The sequence below is a fragment of the Bradysia coprophila genome, unplaced genomic scaffold, assembly GCF_014529535.1.
Source record: "Bradysia coprophila strain Holo2 unplaced genomic scaffold, BU_Bcop_v1 contig_248, whole genome shotgun sequence".
Classification (NCBI taxonomy): domain Eukaryota; kingdom Metazoa; phylum Arthropoda; class Insecta; order Diptera; family Sciaridae; genus Bradysia; species Bradysia coprophila.
In genome coordinates, this window is record NW_023503509.1 from 1299067 (window position 1) to 1320240 (window position 21174).

Below are 21174 nucleotides of genomic sequence, written 5' to 3' on the forward strand. Positions count from 1 at the left end.
GAAGAAATTTGGTGACATTTTTCTGACCTATTTATCGCATTTATTAAGATTTCTTCATTTGACTATTGCAATGTCATGTCAACAAAATTTATTTTACATCATTCAACGCGCTTCATTCAACATACTCCAAGTATGGTATTGAAACTTGTATGACAATGTAAAAAGCCATTTCATACAACATAGTACTCTATTTGGCAGCTGTCGACTATGATCACACTTGCTTGAAGTGCGTTGCTTTATTCGATTTGTCAACCAAAAAAAGATATTTAAAACTGATGTGAAACCGCGCGCGATTATCGATTGTAAAGATTGTAAACCATGTCAAATAAAAATGCCCAGTGAAAAAAAAAAACAAAAAACTACTGGGCCTGCGCAGCCATCAATGTTATGACACCTTTGACACAGCATCCATTTTAGTTTTACACAGTGTTTAGTTCGCAACAGAAGTGAAAACAGTTCAAGTGAATAATTTTCTATATTTCAGTGACTTTAAGGATATTTTTCAAGTCCAAATCACATTCAATCGCAGCATGAAGGTATGCATCAAGTTTATAATCGTATTTTCGGTGTCGGTTAACAGCCTAATTGGAGCAAAATGAGTGAAATTCCATTTTCTTTCCGCTAATCTTTTCACTGCACAATGGCGTGTGTCTTACTGCGAAGAAGACATTTTTCAAGAAAAGTGGAAATTTTCGATCTTCTAATGTTTCATGATTGAATGCGGTGATACGAGTAGAAGTGGCTGTTAATGGGATTCGATTTATTGATAAATAGGACGCGATTCGGGCGAAATAAACAATTCCCAATGCCATTCAATTTTAATATGGGGAAAAAATCAGGTTACGTCAGCTTTTTTAATCGTAAAAAACGTAAAAACCATCGGACTGGTTTTGATTTTCCGATTTTTTCCATCAATTATTTAGAAAGGGCAACACAGTAGTGTCGTTGTATATTTATGTCGGTTGTCTCTGTGTACAGTGAAATGTACTTCTGGCTCAAAACAATCTTGAAAATGGGTGATGTGTGTAATAACTTCTGTTCCAGTCATTAATTATCGCAGTCTATATTTACTTACGTATGACAGATATTCGTGTTCATTGTTGATAACGTGACCGATTTATTTATAAACACAGCCGAAAACTCGCGTCAAAATCTCTTATGTGTCTGCTTTTCAGGTCACTTCTTTTCAACTTTTTATAATTTTCTATCGTTTGCGGGTTGGTTAGTCGTTGAGTTCGACGCAAAAAAAAAGTATTATTTCTGAGTTGAGGCATTAAGTCGATTACTTATTCATTCAATTGGTTAATCGGTTCATATGCTTCACTCGTGCCTTTGAAGGAATGCGAGTTAATAATTTTATGAATTTTGAATTTTTTCACAAATTTTTTCAAATAAATAATTGAAATTGACCTAATTCACCCGATATTGTCGCGCTAAACCTGCCGGTGTTTCCAATTTCCATTAACTGCTTTCAACATTTAAATTCATCGGATAACAAAAAAGGTTTTTTTTTTGTTATTTAAATTATCGCTACACCATGTTTTGTACTACGTGTTTTTGCGGTAATTACCCGATACAAAAATATCAACTTGGAACTTCAGTTAATTTGTTATGACAGTGTTATCAGCTGTGTTGCTTTTGTTTTTTTTATTATTATTTCAAAAAAATTCAGCGTTCTGTTGTATACAGTAATTTCCACTGAAAAAATTGCTTGTTCTTATCGTTCGTGACAAAATATTTGTTGTTATCAAGTGATTCGTTGAAGAAAAAAAATAAAATTAAAAACAAAACAATGGAACGAATCAAATGCTTTTCGGTAAAACCAATTTACGTCAAATGATGTCACATTCCATAAGTTTCGATATTGCCGAGAGACATCGTTTGTACAAACATTCGGAGTTGTTGTCATATGAATAGGGCTCAGGTCATATTAATAATTGATTCAATTTTGATTGCCGTCTATCACAGCCTATACTTTCATTACTCGGTAAATTCATTAATATTTTTTTCATTTCTTATTTGGTTAACGGGTTGCCATAGTGAATGGTTTTGGATAACATCGAGTCGATCGATTATTGAAATTGTAAAATATTTGTACGGCGATCACTTTACTAAATACAATATTTTCGATTGAATTTCTCAGTGGTTCACCACCAATTGAACAGCGATCGACCACTGAGAAATTTATTTGAAAGTGAATGGAACGATGAGCAAAATTCGAATGTAGAACATGCATCCAAAGTGAAACAATAATTGAGCGGCGAGTTCTGTCACAGTATTATACGCGAGGGGGAAACCACTGGCCAAAAGGGTAGCAAATCAATTTCTAATTCCTTTCAAATCCTTCAATTAACGGATTAATTCCTTTCGGCGGATTTGCACTTTGATTCCTATTATTTCCTCGTCTACTTTTTAGAAACAATTTTCTAAAAGTTTTCTTTATTTCGAAAATTTTCTTTAAATTTAAAGAAAACCGTCGAAATTGCTGTAGTTTCGTAGTTGCCGAAGTGTCCGGTAATTAATGGGAATTGAAGGAAATATTAGAAATTGAAGGAATTGATGGAATTACGAGGAATTGACTGGAAATACGATAAATTGAAAGGAAATGAAAGGAATCAGCGAATGCACTGTATTTTACAAACCTAGCCAAGACCGGAGACCGGTCATTCTTTCTTGTTTTCAGTTACTTCTTTCGTTCATCGTACCTATCCGTATTTCCTTTCATTTACGTTGATTTTCTCGTATTTCCGGTCAATTCCTTGCAATTCCTTCAATTCCTATTAATTACCAGATGCTACGGCAATTCCTCCGATGGTGTGTAATCAATTACCCGAGTAGTCCCCTTACATCTTTGATCGTTGTGTACGATTTCAATTATAATTCCATATGAGACATTCAGACATCAATATTGAACACATATTTACGAATGCATGAATATTTTAACGTTATAATATCGATCGCATGTTTCGCATGCATAAAGGAGAATCTATTGGACAGAAATCGATTGAAGCCACGATTCTACAAAGGCAGTGGGAAGTAATTTTTTGCCCATGGTGTACATCAAATCGTTTTGCTGGAATTTCCCGAAAATGTGCAAAAGTCTAACGAAAATGTAACGAGATATTGTTCTTAAATTCGAGGAAATTACAGGGAAATTCTAGTATTCTCATTAGCCGTAAATATATGCCTTGCTCCCAAAATGTACTGTTTCTCATAAAACACCCGTATTTGCTTTTAATTACAAATTACACTTGTTCATACATTGTAGTTGTGAGTGTGTGGTTGTTTTTGCTATATTTTTTTTAATTTGACACTCTTGAACTGAGTCACACGCCAGTAAGCCAGTACGGAATCGGTTTTTAAAGTGACACGACGACTTAAGTTGATTTTTTTTTGTTCTCTCATTATGTGCTAAGAATGTATGTCATTGTGTGGTGATTTTTAATTTGTGAATTGTGGTAAGTTGAAGCTATTATTGTTGTCACACTCAATGTGATTCGGTAGCATTGTTTTCGACACCTCTTTTTAACCAACTCTAATTTGCGACTAAAAGGGCGTAAAGGCCTGATTTCTGCCGGCAAATGGCTCCAATATCTACTTCTGCCTTCCCATTTCTATTTCTTCTTACATGTGTTTTTGCAACATCCTTTTCTCATTAAAATGTGTCTATGCCTGCTCCGAGATTGTCGCTGAATAAATTACAAAGAAATTTGGCCAATCGACTACGTACTATCAATCTGAACACCGCTTACATTAGACTGTCCTATAACCATTTTCGTTGTACTTTAACTGAGACTGAATTTCCACCTTGTAATTAACCAACAAAAACCATTTCGAATTCGACAAATTGCACTGGAAACACTTCATCAACAGATTTCGGACTTGAGAAATTTTTCGTTGCAAGGAAAATTTCGTAAATGTGTAACAGTCGCGATTGATTTTATTTGCTTTGAAAACATATAAATCGACTAGAGAAATTTATCGATTTCAACACACAACGCTGTATGTAAAATTAATTATTTACGCTGAAGGCGTAAACAATTTTCATGTAGTTAGTGTAACAGTAACTGTTGCAGTGCACGTACGAAAACAACAGTTCAACAGTTGGCCGATTTAAGCATACATCGGCGGCAAAGGCAAGTTCGGAGTGTTTCTAATTCAGCCTTCTTTTGTACCTAAATGAAATTAAACTCAACGTTTGCTCGGTGAAAATAGACTGTGCATGTGAAATGGTTGCTTGTATAATTGGAAAGAGATTTTTCACTTCACAATTGATGATGATGTGTGCGTATGTGATACAAAATAAAAAGGTTATGAGTGTCAGTTAAATAATTTGATTAATTGAACGCGAATTGTATGTGCACGCATTTCCAATTTTCATCCAATTAATGGAATTTTATTCTCTCGTTCTCTATCCGGTGCGAGTGTTGCTTAGATGTTTCCAACAAAATATTACCGCATCCACCAGCGAAATTTATTTTTATCGATGATTTACCTTGGTATACGGCACTTTTAATTCGACTTAAATGCTTAGATTCACTTCACTGTTATAAACGAATTGCTAACTGGCGGAAAGCAAGCTCTATTTTTAGAGTAAATTCGCTTTTCCGTCGATCAATTAAGAGAGATCAATTAAAATCCAATTAACATTCCAATATCACACTAATTTTTAGTATGTTACGTCACTGTTTGTAAATATTTCTTTTGGTAAGTATGAGGTTTGCGGAACGAGCCGAAGGCGAGTGAAGTAATCACACGAGCCAAAACCTGCATTTTCAAACAATGACGTAACACATTTAACATGTTTGTGCATTTTCACTGTCACAAACAGTGATGCAAAGTGCACTTTACCGTGCATAAGCATGTAATGGTTTTTTGCTGGACATTCGTAAGAAATAATTTCCTAGTTTGATATGGTCAATTCGTTTATAAATAAGTATGGGGTCACTTATAAGGTACTTATCCATACGCACATTAGGGTAGAAAGCGTATTCATTTTATCGATGTTCTCGTCGTAAAGTTTTTGCTATTTTTTAACGTTTATGCTTGTCGAGGGTCATATTTGTTTTCGTTTTGCTGTGTCCTCTTGGCAATATTTTGTTTACTCTGAACGAACCGAGTGAAAAAATTCAATCATTCTTGAGGATTCTGTGGGTCGCGCCGAACCCAAAGTAATGACGACAGTCGAACAGATTGAATTTTCTACGACGTAAGATAACATTCTTTTAATTCTTCGGAAACTGCTGTTCCAGCCTTTTTAATTCTTCGGAAACTGCTGTTCCAGCCTCAGATATATAAAAATGAAAAAGCCGGAGTTTCGCTCGTGGTAACAGTTTTTACTAAATTGATTGATACATTCTGTCTACAACTCCCACTTTTTATGAACAAATTGCTTGTCGTACTTGCTACCTCATCCTTATCTTCCCACGAGTTAAACGAAGAAATCGCGACCGGGCAATATTATACTCACAATGAGTTTATGGTTGAGATATCGTCGCTTGATCAGCACTATTTAAAAATGCTTGGGTTGGTTGAATAAAAAAATAAATAAATAGGAAAACGTGATTGTGGGTGCGTGTGAAACATTTACATCAAAAGATTTAACTCAGATATTTATACTAATATACGTTTCGCCAATAGTCAAGAATGACGCGAATATGAGGGTACGAACAATTCATTTTCACAACGCAGGCGAGAAATTAGTCAATTTCTCACATCAGCTGAAACTTCAGGAGCCTTTGTTGTGAGAAACGTTGTGTTGTCTTTGGGGAAAAAAGCTGGACATTTTTTTATCTTGTGCTCGCTGCGCTCTGGTACTCGAAATTGAATTTACAACCGGTTTTCCTTCCGATCGGTAACTATTGCTGATCTCAATAAAATCGAGTTATGCTCAGGACTATTCCTTATAAGTGAATTGCTTGGTGAATTGACTAAATTCCGCAGTGTGGCAGACATTACTCTTTACTAATAAGCACCACTCCCACAAAAACAACAACAAAAATAAATTAATTAAATTTTCGTTTCTTTCGTTCCAGTGTATTTTCTGCTAGTCGGTGAAACAATAGCAACAGACAAACAAAATGACGGATACATCGGAGATCGAAAAGGAGTATCTCTCCAGTTTGAGTGATCTCAATGTGAACAGTAAGCCGCTGATAAGTATGCTTACAATGTTGGCCGAGGAGAATATCGAACACGGCCAGGTCATCGTCGATGTCATCGTAAACCATATAACTAAGGTTACAAAACATTTTTCTTTTTCTTTATTTTATTTACCGAATTAAAGTTATCCGAAAAGTCGCGTTCTATGGGTATCGAAAAACGAGAAAACCGAACAATCGTTTCGTATCGTAGAATATTTTGATTGCGACGATGTGCGGTGCTGCAATGCTAAAACTAGTCGCGTTCGAGAAATTTTAAATTCGGTTTAATCTTTCCAAATGTTACGGTCCGCTTATCATCCGCTCGCTCGTATAAACACTACACATCTACCAATACGTTTTTCCGTTAAGAAACCTTTCGCCACACATTTTATCAGCGTCGCTTGAAAGTCGACCGCAATTGATACACTCGAACGTTATTTCCCATAATGTTACAATGTAGTGAAAATATGATAAACTTTGACTGTGTGACTGTGTAAAGAGTCTCAATTTGCTGTTTAGATTACGCATACGCATCCAGTAATACAACGTATCACTTCATCATAAACATGTTAATCTCTTACTCTTTGAATGCCATTGCATTTGTCATTGGAATTGTTTTACGTTCATAGCAACCGTTTACACATATACAACATCACGACGCATTGAGCAAAATTGTTGTTTATTTTAACGCAAAAACAGCACACAATTTTCACAACTGCAATGTCAACACCATCATGAATCAAAATATTTTACGATACAACAATTGTAAGAAGCTATGGGTTATATGTGTCTCACTCATTTTAATTTAAGAATGAAAATCGAATAGGAAAAGCGTGGCTCATAAACCATTTCTAGCAAGTAAGTCGGTTAGAAATGCACCTTGATTGTCGATGAATTAGATCTAATCATCTTGAAATACTTGCTACATTCGAAGTGATTTATTAAGAGTGACTCTCAATACATTCGTCCACAGTAGGAAGCTACACATTTAATCTGAAGTTAATAGCTGTTTGAAATTTAACCTTTCATAAACTAGTTCTCCAATATCATGACCGAATCTGTTGGCTATTTTAATTTAAGTCCTAATTTCCACTTATGAAAAAAACACTCCGTTTTGCGGTTTTCTCTCCGCTTTATCTTTAAATAATAGGAAAGAAGAGGCGTGATTTAGCTAAACAAAGGCAAAACGGATGGATGTTGATGGAAACTCCAAACATTTTTAATTGTTTCCTATATTTATCCAGTCAGAGGTCATCGATTTCGTCAACAATGTCATTAACAGATGAAAACGTCTGCGAATTGTATTCACGTTTCTGTAAGACTTCAAATAAAAGTCACATGACTAGCCACAATTTGATCAGACAATTCGAATTCTCATCAAAGTCGTCTGAGGTTGTCTGATTAACTTGTCGATATTACCGGATTTATCGATTTCTTGAATGAGTAACATTAACGGATCCGTTCTTTTGTTTTGAAAATAAACAATCAGGTTTTTCTGTCTACGTCCGAACACGGTCATTAGGTTTCGCTTCTAATCTACTTTTATATCACGCAGTTTTATCGTTCGAATATGTCAATCATGGTACCGATTGGTAGATTTTTTTGGTAAAGTTTCCGTATTTCGGAGTCATAATTTCGTAGACAGAATTACTATACTTCCAACTCTGCTAACGTTTTCTCTGGAGACTAAAGTAGATGATGCCTCGACATCATTCAAATGTTTTCTTTTTTGAGGTCGTTGTATCAGGACAAAACATTGATGGAGTTCGTAGTTGTAAGAATCAATGTTAAGTGTAAATTCGACTCAAAACACCGAAGTTTTACTATTTAAAAATTAGGATTTCGAATTATCGCAACTCGAGCCTCATTACAAATTCATATTCCTACGTGACAGTGTACACGTTCACAATAGCAACGCATTGAAGATATTGTTTTACAATTCAATCATAAGACAGACAATTTGTGTACAAAATAGGTGCAACGACTTATCGGCAAATACACGTTTCAACGTTAAGTCTTAAAACGCAACACTTTCTATTCAATTCGATTGATTGCTTTATGTTCGTAAGTGAAAAATGAGTGAGACCTTATGTGTGTTGGGATAATTTTTTTCTACTTCATTCATACCACAAATTCTGCATTGCATTTTACCAACGCACTTCAAGCTAAAGTGATTATAGTCGACAGCTGCCAAATAGAGTACTATTTTGTATGAAATGGTTTTTTTACGTAGTTTTACAGTTGCCACTGTCAAGCTTCAGTACCCTATTTAAAGTACAATTCATGCTTTAAGTGCGTTGATTTTACTAATGATACGAATGACATTGACGTGTCAATTCGTAAATGAAATTTGAGTCATTTCGAAGTCGTGTATTTTTATCCAGTTTTATTGATAAGAATTATATGCTTATGACACTGAAATGTTTTTGAATTTGCGACAGAAAAAAAAAATTTAAACGAAACGAGAAACTGAACTGAACGAGAAAATTTATTTCCGTTCTAAAAACAGACAAAAAAATTTGCGTAGCATTCTGTAGCAATATAATTGTAATTTACATAAATAAAAATGAATAATTTGAGCCATGAGTGTATATTTAAGCCCGAAATAAGCATTGGATGTTTGTCTTGTTTTGTCTATAAAATAAACCTTTCAGAAACGGCTAGTCATCCGTTTTCAACAACGATGACAAAAGCAATTAGCTCTAAATATTATTGTATATAATAGAACCAAACGAAGTAAAAGATCTAGTAAGTTTAAACAAAAGAAGTAATAGATTTTGCCGTTTCCAAAAGGTTTAATAACTAAGAAGTAGATCAAAGTTTAAATTTTAGATTCTATTGATTAAAATCAAATTATTTTTAATATTTTATTAAACACAACCCAGTATTAACCATGGACAGTGCAAATTTATCATCGACATTGCACTGGAACAACAATAATAAAAATTAAAAAAAAGGAAAAGAAAACTGAAAATTAGCAACAAGAACCGTAAATAAATAATTTTTTACGAAACTATCTTTGATTTGTAAAACATTGTTTTTACACGTTACAATTTGTTTTCAGTTCGTCCGGTCATTTTTAGTTAAGTTAAATACTAATAAGCTACAGAGGTCAATTGATTTGGACAATTTGGAAATTTTAGTATTTACTTTGCATAAAATCACACAGACTAAGAAAGTGAGAATCCATCTGCTTATCAGTCCTTCATCAGGTCTAAAACACTACCTAGAATAAAGTCGGTTTTTGGCACTTTTGTTGTTGAGCGCTAGGAGGACGCTAACGAGTACATGTCTAGTGAAAATCTCAGTCTCATTCCGCTCGCATCGTGGAGAAAACAAATTGATGTCAAACAAAAAAATAAAATAAAATGTTTATTGGAAAGGGTGGAAAGTCAAATTTTCGAGTTCTTAACTCATCTGTAACGACAGGCGTTTCCATATAAAGAATTTATTTGTTCTTCATCATGTGAACCAACCTGGCAACAATGCGATAACTGAATATCGGTTTATCTCGGTGGCGTAAGAAGCTGACTGACATATATTTACGTAACACGGTTATCATCGTTAAAGCCATCTTAGTTCTCAGAAAGAAAAGTACCAGAACGAAACACTTGTTGGTCTTAGGTAGTGTAACAAAATGACAAAAGTTTCGACCAGTGACCGTGTAAGGTACTGATATGCACGTTTGCACACGATAAACTGAATTTCATATGGACACACATAAGAACACATTTTAGCCAAGTTTTCATTGGAACTATTTTGATGGATCATCTTTTTTGACTCTTTTTTCTGCTTGCTCTTTTGTCACTCGTTGGTACAGAAGATTTTTTTTGATGACCCTTTTATCCCTCACCTCGAATAGAAATATCTTTGCTAGAATATGAAAGAGAGACACTCGCGGGTTGTCTAGTAACATAAATTATTCACAAGAAAATTACCCTCTGTGCCCAAAGGTTATTTTTCCTTAGGAGGATACAAAACGAAACCATCAACATGTGGAATCGGAAACTTTCGCCTATTTTTCGGATCATCAAAATAACAGCTGTCATCGGACTGGTTCGTTTTTTTTTTGCATCATTTAGCTTCCAGCTTCTATTAAATTGGTCACTTTCTTCCAATATTATTGCAATTGCTGCGTGAGAGACGAAAAACTTCTAACTTTTTGTGTCCTACCATCACGTGTGTCGATTCGACTCTTAACAAATAGATGATAGAATGCCTCCTCGATGGAACTAACTGGGACTGTGTTTTGATTTCAAACATCTTCTGGTTTTTTTAAATTCGTGTCCGCTATATGGGAACGTTGAAACTCCGAGAAGATGTGAGCGAACTACTTTACAAATTCAGCAGCGGATTGTGTTGACCCAGATTCATTTTGATTTTTTGTTGCTTTTAATTCTTGTGTACGATAAGATGTACTGACTGAAAAACAATCGTCAAGGCCTTCACACAATAATTTGAATTTTTGATCCGCAATTGAATCATTTCGATACAAATTCATCCAACACTCACTACTAAATTATTACCGACCGTTGTATCCACTATCGATCATTCATTTCGTCAATCATTTCAATGACAACCACTCCTTTCTCTCGAACACTTTCTTTCCATTTTATTTCACTTGAATAGGTAAGTATGTCCATCAGGTCTACATTTTTAGCGAAAATATTCCGCTAAAATACTCGAAATTTTCTTCAGTTTCACAAGAAATTTAGCGAAATGATTTTCCTAAAAGTTCAAGTCCTGCGACTCTTAAGCGTCGTTATAATCAGTAGCTAAGCGATTGTATGGCGATTTTTGTCGGTAATTTTATGTTGGGAACCCATAGAAGCGATTGGCACAGGAGAACACATTTTCAAATTGAAGTAAAAAAAACGACGAAATTTTCTTTTCCCGCATACACAGATACATCCTGATGTGAAGCTCCCCGTACTATATTTGATCGATTCAATCGTCAAAAATCTTGGTAATCGATACGACAATCGATACATCACCCTGTTCAGCCATTCAATAGTGAAGGTTTTTTGCGATGTCTTTAAAGTGGTTTGTTCAAATGTTTTGGTTTTTCAATGTCGCAAGAGTTTACCGGAAATTTTTACCTTTAGGTGAACGAAAAAGTACGAGAGAAGATGTTCGCGCTACGGCAGACGTGGAACGATATATTTCCACTAGCTAAATTATACGCATTGGACATCAAAACCAATGAAATTGATGTGGGATGGCCGATAACAGCCAAATTAACACCATCCATTCACGTGAATCCGAATTTTTTCAAAGGCAAAACACCCGACAGCGACATTATACGGGACAAGCAACGCGAACTTTTGGAATTGCAGAAACGGAAATTAGAATTGGAATTGGCTGCAACGAAGAAGCACATTGCCGAACAAGAGAAGCAGCTAAAAGCCAATGCTGCCGTCGTGCAAACGGTAAGTCGCTAACATATTGTGACACATTCAGTGGAGAGGAAGCTAACTTTTTTTTGTTTCATAATTAGGTGAGCACAACTGTTCCACAGCCGGAGAACCTTTCTCAACCATTGTTGGCAGAATCGTCCGGCAATAACTTCACAAACTCGCAATATCAGGTAAATATTTCACTCCCAATATGGAAATTGAAAGCGGAACCTTAACTTCAACAACTTACTTCCAGTCTATCGATATGATACAACCGAATACAAGCGATTCCATGGCACAAAAGGCACGCATGGAAATCCACAAACCGGAGTCAGCTCCGCAAAATGTACGCTCTCGTGATCCCCGACTCGCCCGTCAAATGCAATTTCAAAATTCTGCTCAACGTAACTTCAATCAAAGAAATCGAACGGCTTCACCAGCATTTGTTAATCAAGGTTTTGGGCCCGCTTCAACTCATTTCGTCGCAAATAGTCAAGCAGACAATGCAATTTCACACCGACCTCCTACAGCATTTACTGCTGCCAGTATGAACGATTCAGGTAGAAAATCGCGAACAGCAAGCAAAAACCGAAGTTCGTCGAAAGAAGTGAAAGTTCGCTCGGCATCAAAAACGTCACCGAAACCACAAAAACCAAATAGTCAAAAGTCATCTCCCAAATCACCAAGCTCGTCTTCATCCAAATCATCGTTGAAAAGCTCGAAAACGTTTCCGTCGAGCAACCGCCAGTCACCGAAAGACCAGAAAAAAGATCGGTACAAAGACAAAGAGTCCTGTAAACTGTCACCGACTCAAAGTGCGGCAATCACAGCTTTGGCTGAAGCCGAACGGAAGATCAAAGAATTTACGATACCGAAAAAGCGCAGCCCATCGCCGAAAGATAAGTCGACCAAGTCGATAACGGATCCGAAAGTGTCGAGCACCACAAAGACCGCCGACAGTCCAACCAAGTTCAAGGCCAGTAAAACCAGTTCGAAATCAAGAAACTATGTGAGACACAATCGAGGAGGAGGTGCAAGTGCAGACATTGTCCAACCGGAGACAGCACCATCAACAACATCGGTGACTGCCCCGATCATCCCAACCACCACCACATCAGAATCGATTGAATCATCACTAATTCCACCGTCCATTGAACCAGTAGTAAAAGTTCCGGCAAGTGCTAGCTGCGTTCCGTTAACAGGAGCTGGCGAAAATCAAAGCTTTAAAAGTAAGGAAATCAATTTTGTTATAAGAATGGTAAAAATTTCCCACATTGTGCACAATTTATTGATCAGACTGACGATGAGTATGTCCATTGGATTGATAAGTGATTGTATCAATCGTAGCGATGATGATGATGATGATGATATTTTAAATAAACTAATTGTTATTGGCACAGGGGATAATTTTTTTATTAAAACTTTTTGTCGATTCAATTTTATTTTTTGTTCAATTTTCAACAAATTTTTTATTTTTTCGTTTTTTCGTTAATTTTATTTTTAATTTACAAAAGAAAAACAATTTTAATTTTCAAAGTGCAAGCAATTTGAGGACTTCGTTCGAAAAACAGGCGACCGAAATCGGACGCATTTTCCAGTGGAATTTTTTACTTGTGACTAGAAAGGTATTCAACCCTAGAAGCCGAAACCACTTTCAAAAAAATTCGTCGATACTTGTTTGGCTAGTGGGAGGTGATCAAAAACCGAAAACATGCACTTTACTTATCGAAATTTCTCCAGTTAGTTACACGAGCTGTACAGGGTAGTGTGAGTAGTGTTTTACGTAAATTTTGTGCCATCCACGATGAAACTCATATTTCATCGTAGATGCTTCCAAACCCACATAAGACCCTATTTGCACCGAAAGTACATGCAATAACCTTTGCAATGACACCCTACACGATCCTGTACGGCTCGTATAATTGGGGAAATTGTGGAAGTGCACGTTTTCAGTTTTTGATCACCTTTCACCAGCCACACAAACTTCGAAGAATTTTTTTGAAAGTGGTTTTGGCTTCTTGGGTTGAATACCTTTCTGGTCACAAGTAAAAAATTACACTGGAAGATGCGTCCGATTTCGGTCTTCTGTTTTTCAAAAGAATCACAAGATGATGGCATTGAAGACATTAGCGTGATGTGTTGGACGATTCACCGATCGGATTCAATAAGAAAAAGTTTAGCTTCAGCTCACAGTGATACGTTTTTCAGGAAAATTAATCTTTTTGATAAGTTTAGCGTTTTGGAAACAATTTCCTTAAGTCAGCAGTCCATAGGAACATCCAACTTAACAGGACTTATTATTCGAAATTTTTTCAAGAATTTTTTTAAATTACCTAAAATTCCTTAAATTATTCAAAATTCCCAAAATTAAGAATTTTAAGAACATTCGAAGAATTACAGAATAAATATTCCGAATGATAAACCCTGCTTTGTAACACATTTTTTCCAGTGTGTCTTCAGAGCGAAGTGGCTTTGCTAGAACATAAACTACTCTCTGATTTTAAAGTTTTATGGGTCAAGACTCCAGCGATATCCTGGAAAATCTAAAAAGTTAGACATCCTTGTGACTCATGATAGGTTTAACGACAGTGACAGTTAGAACTCGGATAATGACAAGTTTTTAGATACATTTCCGAATGAAGTACGACTACTTTAGCTCATCAAGTTAATACGGTAGATTGATTTTATGGAAATGAGGAGACGAAAATTAATTGCGACAGGATGTGTTCTTCACAGATTTTCACCTAAAATAGGAATTGATACCTCTACTCGGAGATGCATTGAATCGGGTTGGATTTCTTATACGAATCGCTTTATGAAATAGTTAGCTCATTGATTCATTACGAGTGCCTCCTTTCTGAAACGTTTCTTTTACTTGAGATATCTTTCACTCTAACCGTTCCCACTTAGAAAGAGTTAGGCAAAATAATTCATCTCACACATCAGTATACTCCCAGTCTACAATTACTTCATATTATCAGACTTAGTGGCACAGCTGATCTTTGATTCGTAACAACGATTCATTTCATCACTTTAAGCATCGGAAGAGACCTCGCATCAAAACGCAGCGAAATCAGAGTAAAATTGGGAAATTTCTTTGAAAATTTTAATTGCAGAACGAGTCTGCTTACAACACGTACGGAAACAAAAACTAAAAAATATTTCTTTGCGACGTCAATGACTTTCAACCTCTAACTTTCCGCATCAGAACGTATGATCAAGAACCGCAATTTTTTTCCAAAGTATTTCTGTTGAGCTAATGTAATCGTCTTAACCTTTTACAAACGGCCGCAATAACACGGTTTAAAAGACAAATTTGTTAAGGCCAGGTGAAGGTGTTTACAACCACAAAATGTGTAAACAGCCTTCACCTGGCCCTAATTATCTTCGTTAAAATATTTCTGTCTCTGTTGTTTGTAAACGGCTAAGTTTAAAAGCATCAGCTTCAGAAGAACATAATGTTCTATCTGTTGATAAAAATCTCAGTTTGCGAAAGGAATAAACGTGTAAGTAAAGTAAACGGAAGCAAGGAACATACTCGTGGAATTGTGGTGGATCATAATTTTTTTTGTCGATTCGAGTTCTAAGCTTCTGCGTACTGCGTACTTCTGCGCACCGGAGAGATCAAATAATCGAATGGAAAAATAATTCAAATTGTCAGAGGAATTTCAGATGTCTTTAATGCTAAATCATTTCACCTGTCTGACGCTTAATACCTCACCGAGTCAGTGTATTTCAAATAAAATTTTCTTTGAAAAAAACCACACAATTTTGTTGTTTAAATCCACATTTATTGTTGTATTCCACTGAAACCATCATGTCGCTGTCTGAACACCACCAAATACTTGAGCTCTGAGATCTTCGCATTTTCTTTTTCCTCTTCCACCGAAATTCTCAACAAAATTAGCTATTGTTACAGACAATGTGATTGACGTTCCATCGAAAGACATCGATCTAAGATTAATGCTATCCAATGCGGGATCATCGCCGATATCAACCACTTCGTTTGGATCATCCCTTTCCGCAACTCCGTCCTCGGTCGAAGCACGGAAAAGGTCCGAAGATCGCAGCGTTGAAGAGCCGCCCGAGCAAAAGAAACGAAAGACTGAGAAGATCGACGGGTAAGTTTCGAGTCTTTGAAATTTGTTATTTTGTTTGTTTGCTCACTGATTGCTTTCATTTCAGATTATTCGGAAAGGAAGACGTGGATTTGAGAACGCAGCTTAGTCAAGCAATAACTCCGTTATTTCCGCCTGCAGTTCTCCCGTCCGGTGAAGAGAAACCTGATTGGGCAACCATCAAGGTAACAAAATCCCATCGAATCAATGAGTTTCAGAAATTTCACTGTCTTCCCTCATTTCCTTTCAAGGCTGACACACCAAAATCGATCAAATCGAATTTCGACGCGGTTCGAGCTAAATTGGCTGAAGCTAGTCGACACCTGCCAAACAAACCCAATCGAAACAACGATATCGATCTAAGGCGACGACACATGCGCGATTTCATCGAAGATTCGCAGGATGGCAGCGATGCAACGTTAAAAATCATATTGGCTCAGGCACAGGCGCAACTCGACAACGACGACATGAATTTGGAACAATACAACGCTTTGATGCAACAGGTCGTTCAGGCGCACACAAAGTCAAAGAAAGAGTCGTTGAAGCGTAAGAATGATTTGGTCAGCCGATCCGGTTTGTCAATGGACAACAACGATCATTTCAGTTCGAGCAGTTCCGACTCAAATATTGCCAAATCATCACGTCATGCCAAAAGAGATCACCGTGATAGTGATGGACCAGATCGTGACAATGTGTCGTCAAAGGAAAATCGAAGCAATCGAAACCATAAGAGAAGTCGAACCTCGAAGTGGTCGTCAGGTCCACCATCACGGGACAAGAGTCAAAATGCGATGCTCAATTTTCAACAACAACCCAGTTCGTCGCGTCAATTCAATGTCCAAAATGTATGGCAAGACGAACAGCCGCCAATGTTCCCAACGAATATGGGAATAGGACCAACTATAATGATGAATAATCCGTATATGATCAATGCCATCCCATCGAATTTACCCGGCATTAACAATCAACGGACCATCAACATTGACGGCATTCCACGCGAGATTCGTTTCTACGATGAAGTGGCCATTGCATTTATGAAAGAGAACGGTGGCGAACCAAAGGAAATTGGTTTTCAATCCGGAGAACGTCGGGTTCTCGTCGACAACAAGGACAGCATAGTGTTGGCCTTCAACGATTCCTATAAGCCATTTAAAATTGACGGTGTCAAGTACCAGATTCGATTTGGTTCACCGATCAGGGAACTGTACATTAACAACATGTGGTACGAATGTTTCTTCGGTGATCCACCCACCAACATCACACTGGACGGCAGAATTCGTCAATTTAAAATCGAAGGACCATCGCCACAAGTGCGAATCGGAAATTTGCGCACTGATCTGGTGGTTGGGAAGATAGATTTGTACGTCGACGTTCATGTGAAAGTTTCGCTCTATTTGGATGCGCAGGTGCAGCACTTTGAATTGGACAATCAGAAGCACACCGTTCAGTTTGCTGACTATTTCCTTACCGTATTGATAGACGGTGAACAGTTCGGCGTCGAATATGGTGGTATGCCAAAGAAAATTAGGTTTGGCGGACGTGATCATTACATCCGATTCTCCATAATGCCAGATGGCGTTGTCCCGGGGATGATGTACATAAAAAATATGCTGCGAACCGAACGTCATCGTGGGATCCAGTCGCCTCTACCGACAGTGTACACTGAATTAATAATGCCACTCATTCCGCCTGTGCCAGAAATGGCAGCTGTGGCTCCAGTATTACCAGCTGGTTCAGTTATTGAAGTGCCTTCAACGTCAATGCTTCCAGCTGCCCCATCGATAAACATCGATGATTTGTTCCAGAAATTGTTGGCGTCCGGCATCTTAAACAACACAACCAAAGCGGAAACAAAGGAAAAGGCAAAGGAGAAACCGAAAACAATATCGTTAGCCAAGCCCGATACCCTGAAGTTGCGTCAACAGACTCACATTCATGTCCTGTTTTCTGGCATGCAATGTAGCAGCTGTGGAGTTCGTTTTCCACCCGAACAGACCATTAAGTATAGTCAACATTTAGACTGGCATTTCCGGCAGAATCGTCGCGATCGTGATTCGACTCGACGGGCGCACTCTCGTCGGTGGTATTACAATGTGGAAGATTGGATTCAATACGAAGAAATCGAAGACCTAGACGAACGGGAACGCAATTGGTTCGAAACGCAACAAATGGAAATGGATATGGCAAACGATGATTCGGCCCAGCGCAATGAATCACCGGTGCCGAGCTGTGTTGCAGGACCAGAAGATGTAGATAAAACATGTGATATGTGCCACGATCAATTCGAAACATTCTACAACGAGGAAAATGAGGAATGGCACCTTAGGAATGCTATCCGTGTCGATGACAGAACGTATCATCCGATTTGTTTTGAAGACTGTAAGACTTCAGAGACATTGGACGAGTCTAGTATTAACAATGGTCTTCACGGCGACAATGCTGTGGAGCTGGCCTTGAAAACCGAAACAGCCGATGAGTCAGGTATGCCAATTTGCGACAGTTTATTCTCGGACTCGAAATTTCAATTTTCTTTTTTCTCCTAAATTCCAGTTGATCGAATTTTGCTTGACGATGACGACGATGTCATTGTGTTACCGCAAGAGGAGCCTGTCATCACCGAAATTGCGGACGATGATGATACACCCACAGTTTCGTCCAGCGTAGTGACTGTGGAGAAAATTGATTCAACGTCCCAAGATGGTGCTAGCACATCCGGTGCGGTAACATCATCAACCAATGATGACGTGAACGCTACGTATGAATCGATTGGAAACGAATCGGATCTTCAGATATTGGTGCCACAAATTTCGGTTGTTGATGTCGAAGATTTCGAGGAGAAACCGATCGATTCAACGACACAATTGCCGGTTAAGATTAAGGAAGAACCCAAAGATGATGGCTACGACGAAGATGATGCGTTCGAAGATATTGGAACGTTTGAGGAGGCTACGATCATCGAAGATAACAGTGGTAAGTTTTCAGGGTTTCTTGGGAGAGTTTTTAATTGAAAATGGGTTGGACAGCCTTGTCTTGAATTTCGTGCCACTTTCTTACAGTTATCTCTTGCTAGTGTTCACACTTTATGACCGCCAGTTTACTGTTTGAGCCTCAGTTGTTTAAAAAAAATAGAAAAGAGGTCTGAACAGCTTACAAACACTCGAACTTTTGATTTAAGAATGGGTAGGTCGTACCGAGAATAATTTAGTAGATGAGTCGCGGCGACTTTTTTTCTGGCATAAGATTAACGAGATTCGAATAGCACCGTGGTTGACAAACCCTTAAAACAGTAGTTGTTCTACAACCATTATTCGACAATTAAATCATTTTTTTTCATTAATTTCTACAGTGGATGGCTATACACCTGTGGCTATCGTATCAACAACGCCCGCACCGTCAACGCATCAGACGCAAGCGTCGATGATCACCAGTCTGGACGGTAATGTTCAATTGCAGGACGCAGCACCGGCAACAATCGGAATGAATAAGATTAAGATAAACATAACGAAAAATGTAACGAAAACTGCAATAAAGGCTAGTGATAGTAATTTAGGTAAACAGAGCGAATTAGCCGCGACGAAAGCTAATGTAACCGACAAGAATAAAGAGGAAGAAGAACAAGAAATTACATTTGAATACAAGGACACGATGAAAGGGGCGAATTTTAAGAAATTGCCAGCCGTTCGAAGTGGCACCGAAACATCTGGTTTGTGCACCATAATGTAATTGGGGTGCGCAATTTTTAGTTAATTTTATCGATTTTTAAGTTTTTTTTTCTTTCTGTTTTTCTTTTATAAACGCCTAAAATAATCGCTCGAGAACGATGATCAAATCCCAAAGAAAAAAAAATCTTTTCGATTTGTGATGGTTGTTTTGGTCGATTATTTTATGTGGTTGAAATTGTGATGTAAACAAATTATACAAAAAAAAATCAAACAAAAAAATTACAAAATAAATGAAAATCAAACCAAAAAAATTTAATAATTTTTTTTATCAACAAAACAAAAGCATAGAAGTGGGTTTTCTTAGTTGCATAGTTGGACTGTGGTTCGCTAAAATATATTTTCACCAGATATTGTACATTTTGTAATTAAGACCATAAGTGTAGCCTGTAGCAACATGATGTGTATATAATTATTCTGTATTAAGTGGCAGATAAAAAAAATGGCATGGCAGTGTGGTTTTCTTAGATGTTAATGATGTAAACCATCAGCAGAACACTTGGAGTTGAAATAAATAAATTTAACACAAAACCAAAACTATGCTTTTTCTTCAACCAATATTTCCCTGCGAGATACAACCAGTCGACAAAGAGAAGTAGACTTCAAGAATAACTCATCTAAGTGAGAGACGCCCATCCCACCGTACACTCCACACAGATAGAAACTCGCATACTTGTACACGCCAAACAATTTTGTATGTACCACAACTATGCAATTCTTTCGAAAAGATCATACTTAAAGCACTAAACGAAACACTAGAACAGATTTTTCAAGTGGAGACTGTGTATACAACACTTCTAAGTGGTCATTCTAAATCAGTGACCAAACAAATTTTCGTTCCAGTCTCCTGGAGACTGTCTCCATAATCACATGAATTTCCGTCAAGTGCCAACGTAAGTAGTTCGGCTGCGGACATTCGGCGCCAGATGCTTTTCAAAAACATCGGAAACATGTGAAATTATGTCTGCTTTTAAGACCTACAAAGAAACCAAAGCATTGAAAGTATTGTTATCTGTCGAACATGAAGATCTGCGAATACCGACGAAAAACTCGCTTCTTGATATGTTTCACATCATGGGTATGACTGTAGTTATTTACTAACACATGTAAAGTATCGAAATCACGAGAAAAAAATCCAAAATCTCCTGAATCATTACAAGAAATTTAATGTTTTTGACAACCTTACATTTTTGGTTGGTTCCGAAGAGCCAACACATAAGATTGTGTTTTGCAATAATATTATCTGGGGCCACCAGGGCCCCGTTAAAAAACCGTGACTTATCAAAAATGTTAACTGTGCTTTAACCATTTTTTCTATCGCCAGCAATAGTGGATGTTAGCTATGTCGATCACTGTGGTCAATTAAACAGACAGGGAAAAGTCTTGTGAATTACAAGAAAAATGTAGAACAAAAATGCATGCATTTTGATGTTGCAAAAAAGTTATCATAAAATGGATACTGCATTATCACAATGCATGGATTTTTGTTCTACATTTTTGTTCGATTTGTTGCGAAAATTTTCAATAAAAGTGGAAAGTTTCCACTTTCATTGAAAATTTTATGATTGTAATCAGTATTTTTAATGGGTGCAACATTGCGCTCGCATTTGGATTAGCAAATTTGTTCATAAATTAGGGAATCCATATTATGGTTGCAACAATGGTGTGTACAGTAAACTGTGAATGTGGTGGACATCAATTTTGAGATTGATTTAAGGGCAAAGTACTCAATAATCGGAACAAATCCTTTGGGATATTGGTTTTGAATCTGAGAGGTGGGAATTCTAATATATTTTTT

General features: G+C 37.1%; 1 protein-coding gene across 3 annotated transcripts; it reads left to right on the forward strand.

The window, feature by feature from the left end:
- The first annotated feature begins 392 nt into the window (after positions 1-392).
- On the forward strand, positions 393-19907 carry LOC119078280. Of its 3 annotated transcripts, none has more exons than XM_037185769.1 (11): positions 393-536; positions 6036-6239; positions 11049-11186; positions 11249-11572; positions 11641-11730; positions 11796-12768; positions 15459-15660; positions 15725-15842; positions 15909-18138; positions 18208-18627; positions 19004-19907. In XM_037185769.1, exons 2-11 carry the CDS (start codon positions 6081-6083, stop codon positions 19378-19380), a joined length of 5031 nt encoding a protein of 1676 aa, XP_037041664.1. In that variant the 5' UTR covers positions 393-536; positions 6036-6080; the 3' UTR covers positions 19381-19907. The 3 variants fall into 3 exon arrangements, with proteins under 3 accessions (XP_037041664.1, XP_037041665.1, XP_037041666.1); XM_037185770.1 differs by lacking the exon at positions 393-536 and adding an exon at positions 3305-3458; XM_037185771.1 differs by lacking the exon at positions 393-536 and adding an exon at positions 4071-4136.
- Positions 19908-21174: the final 1267 nt, after the last annotated feature.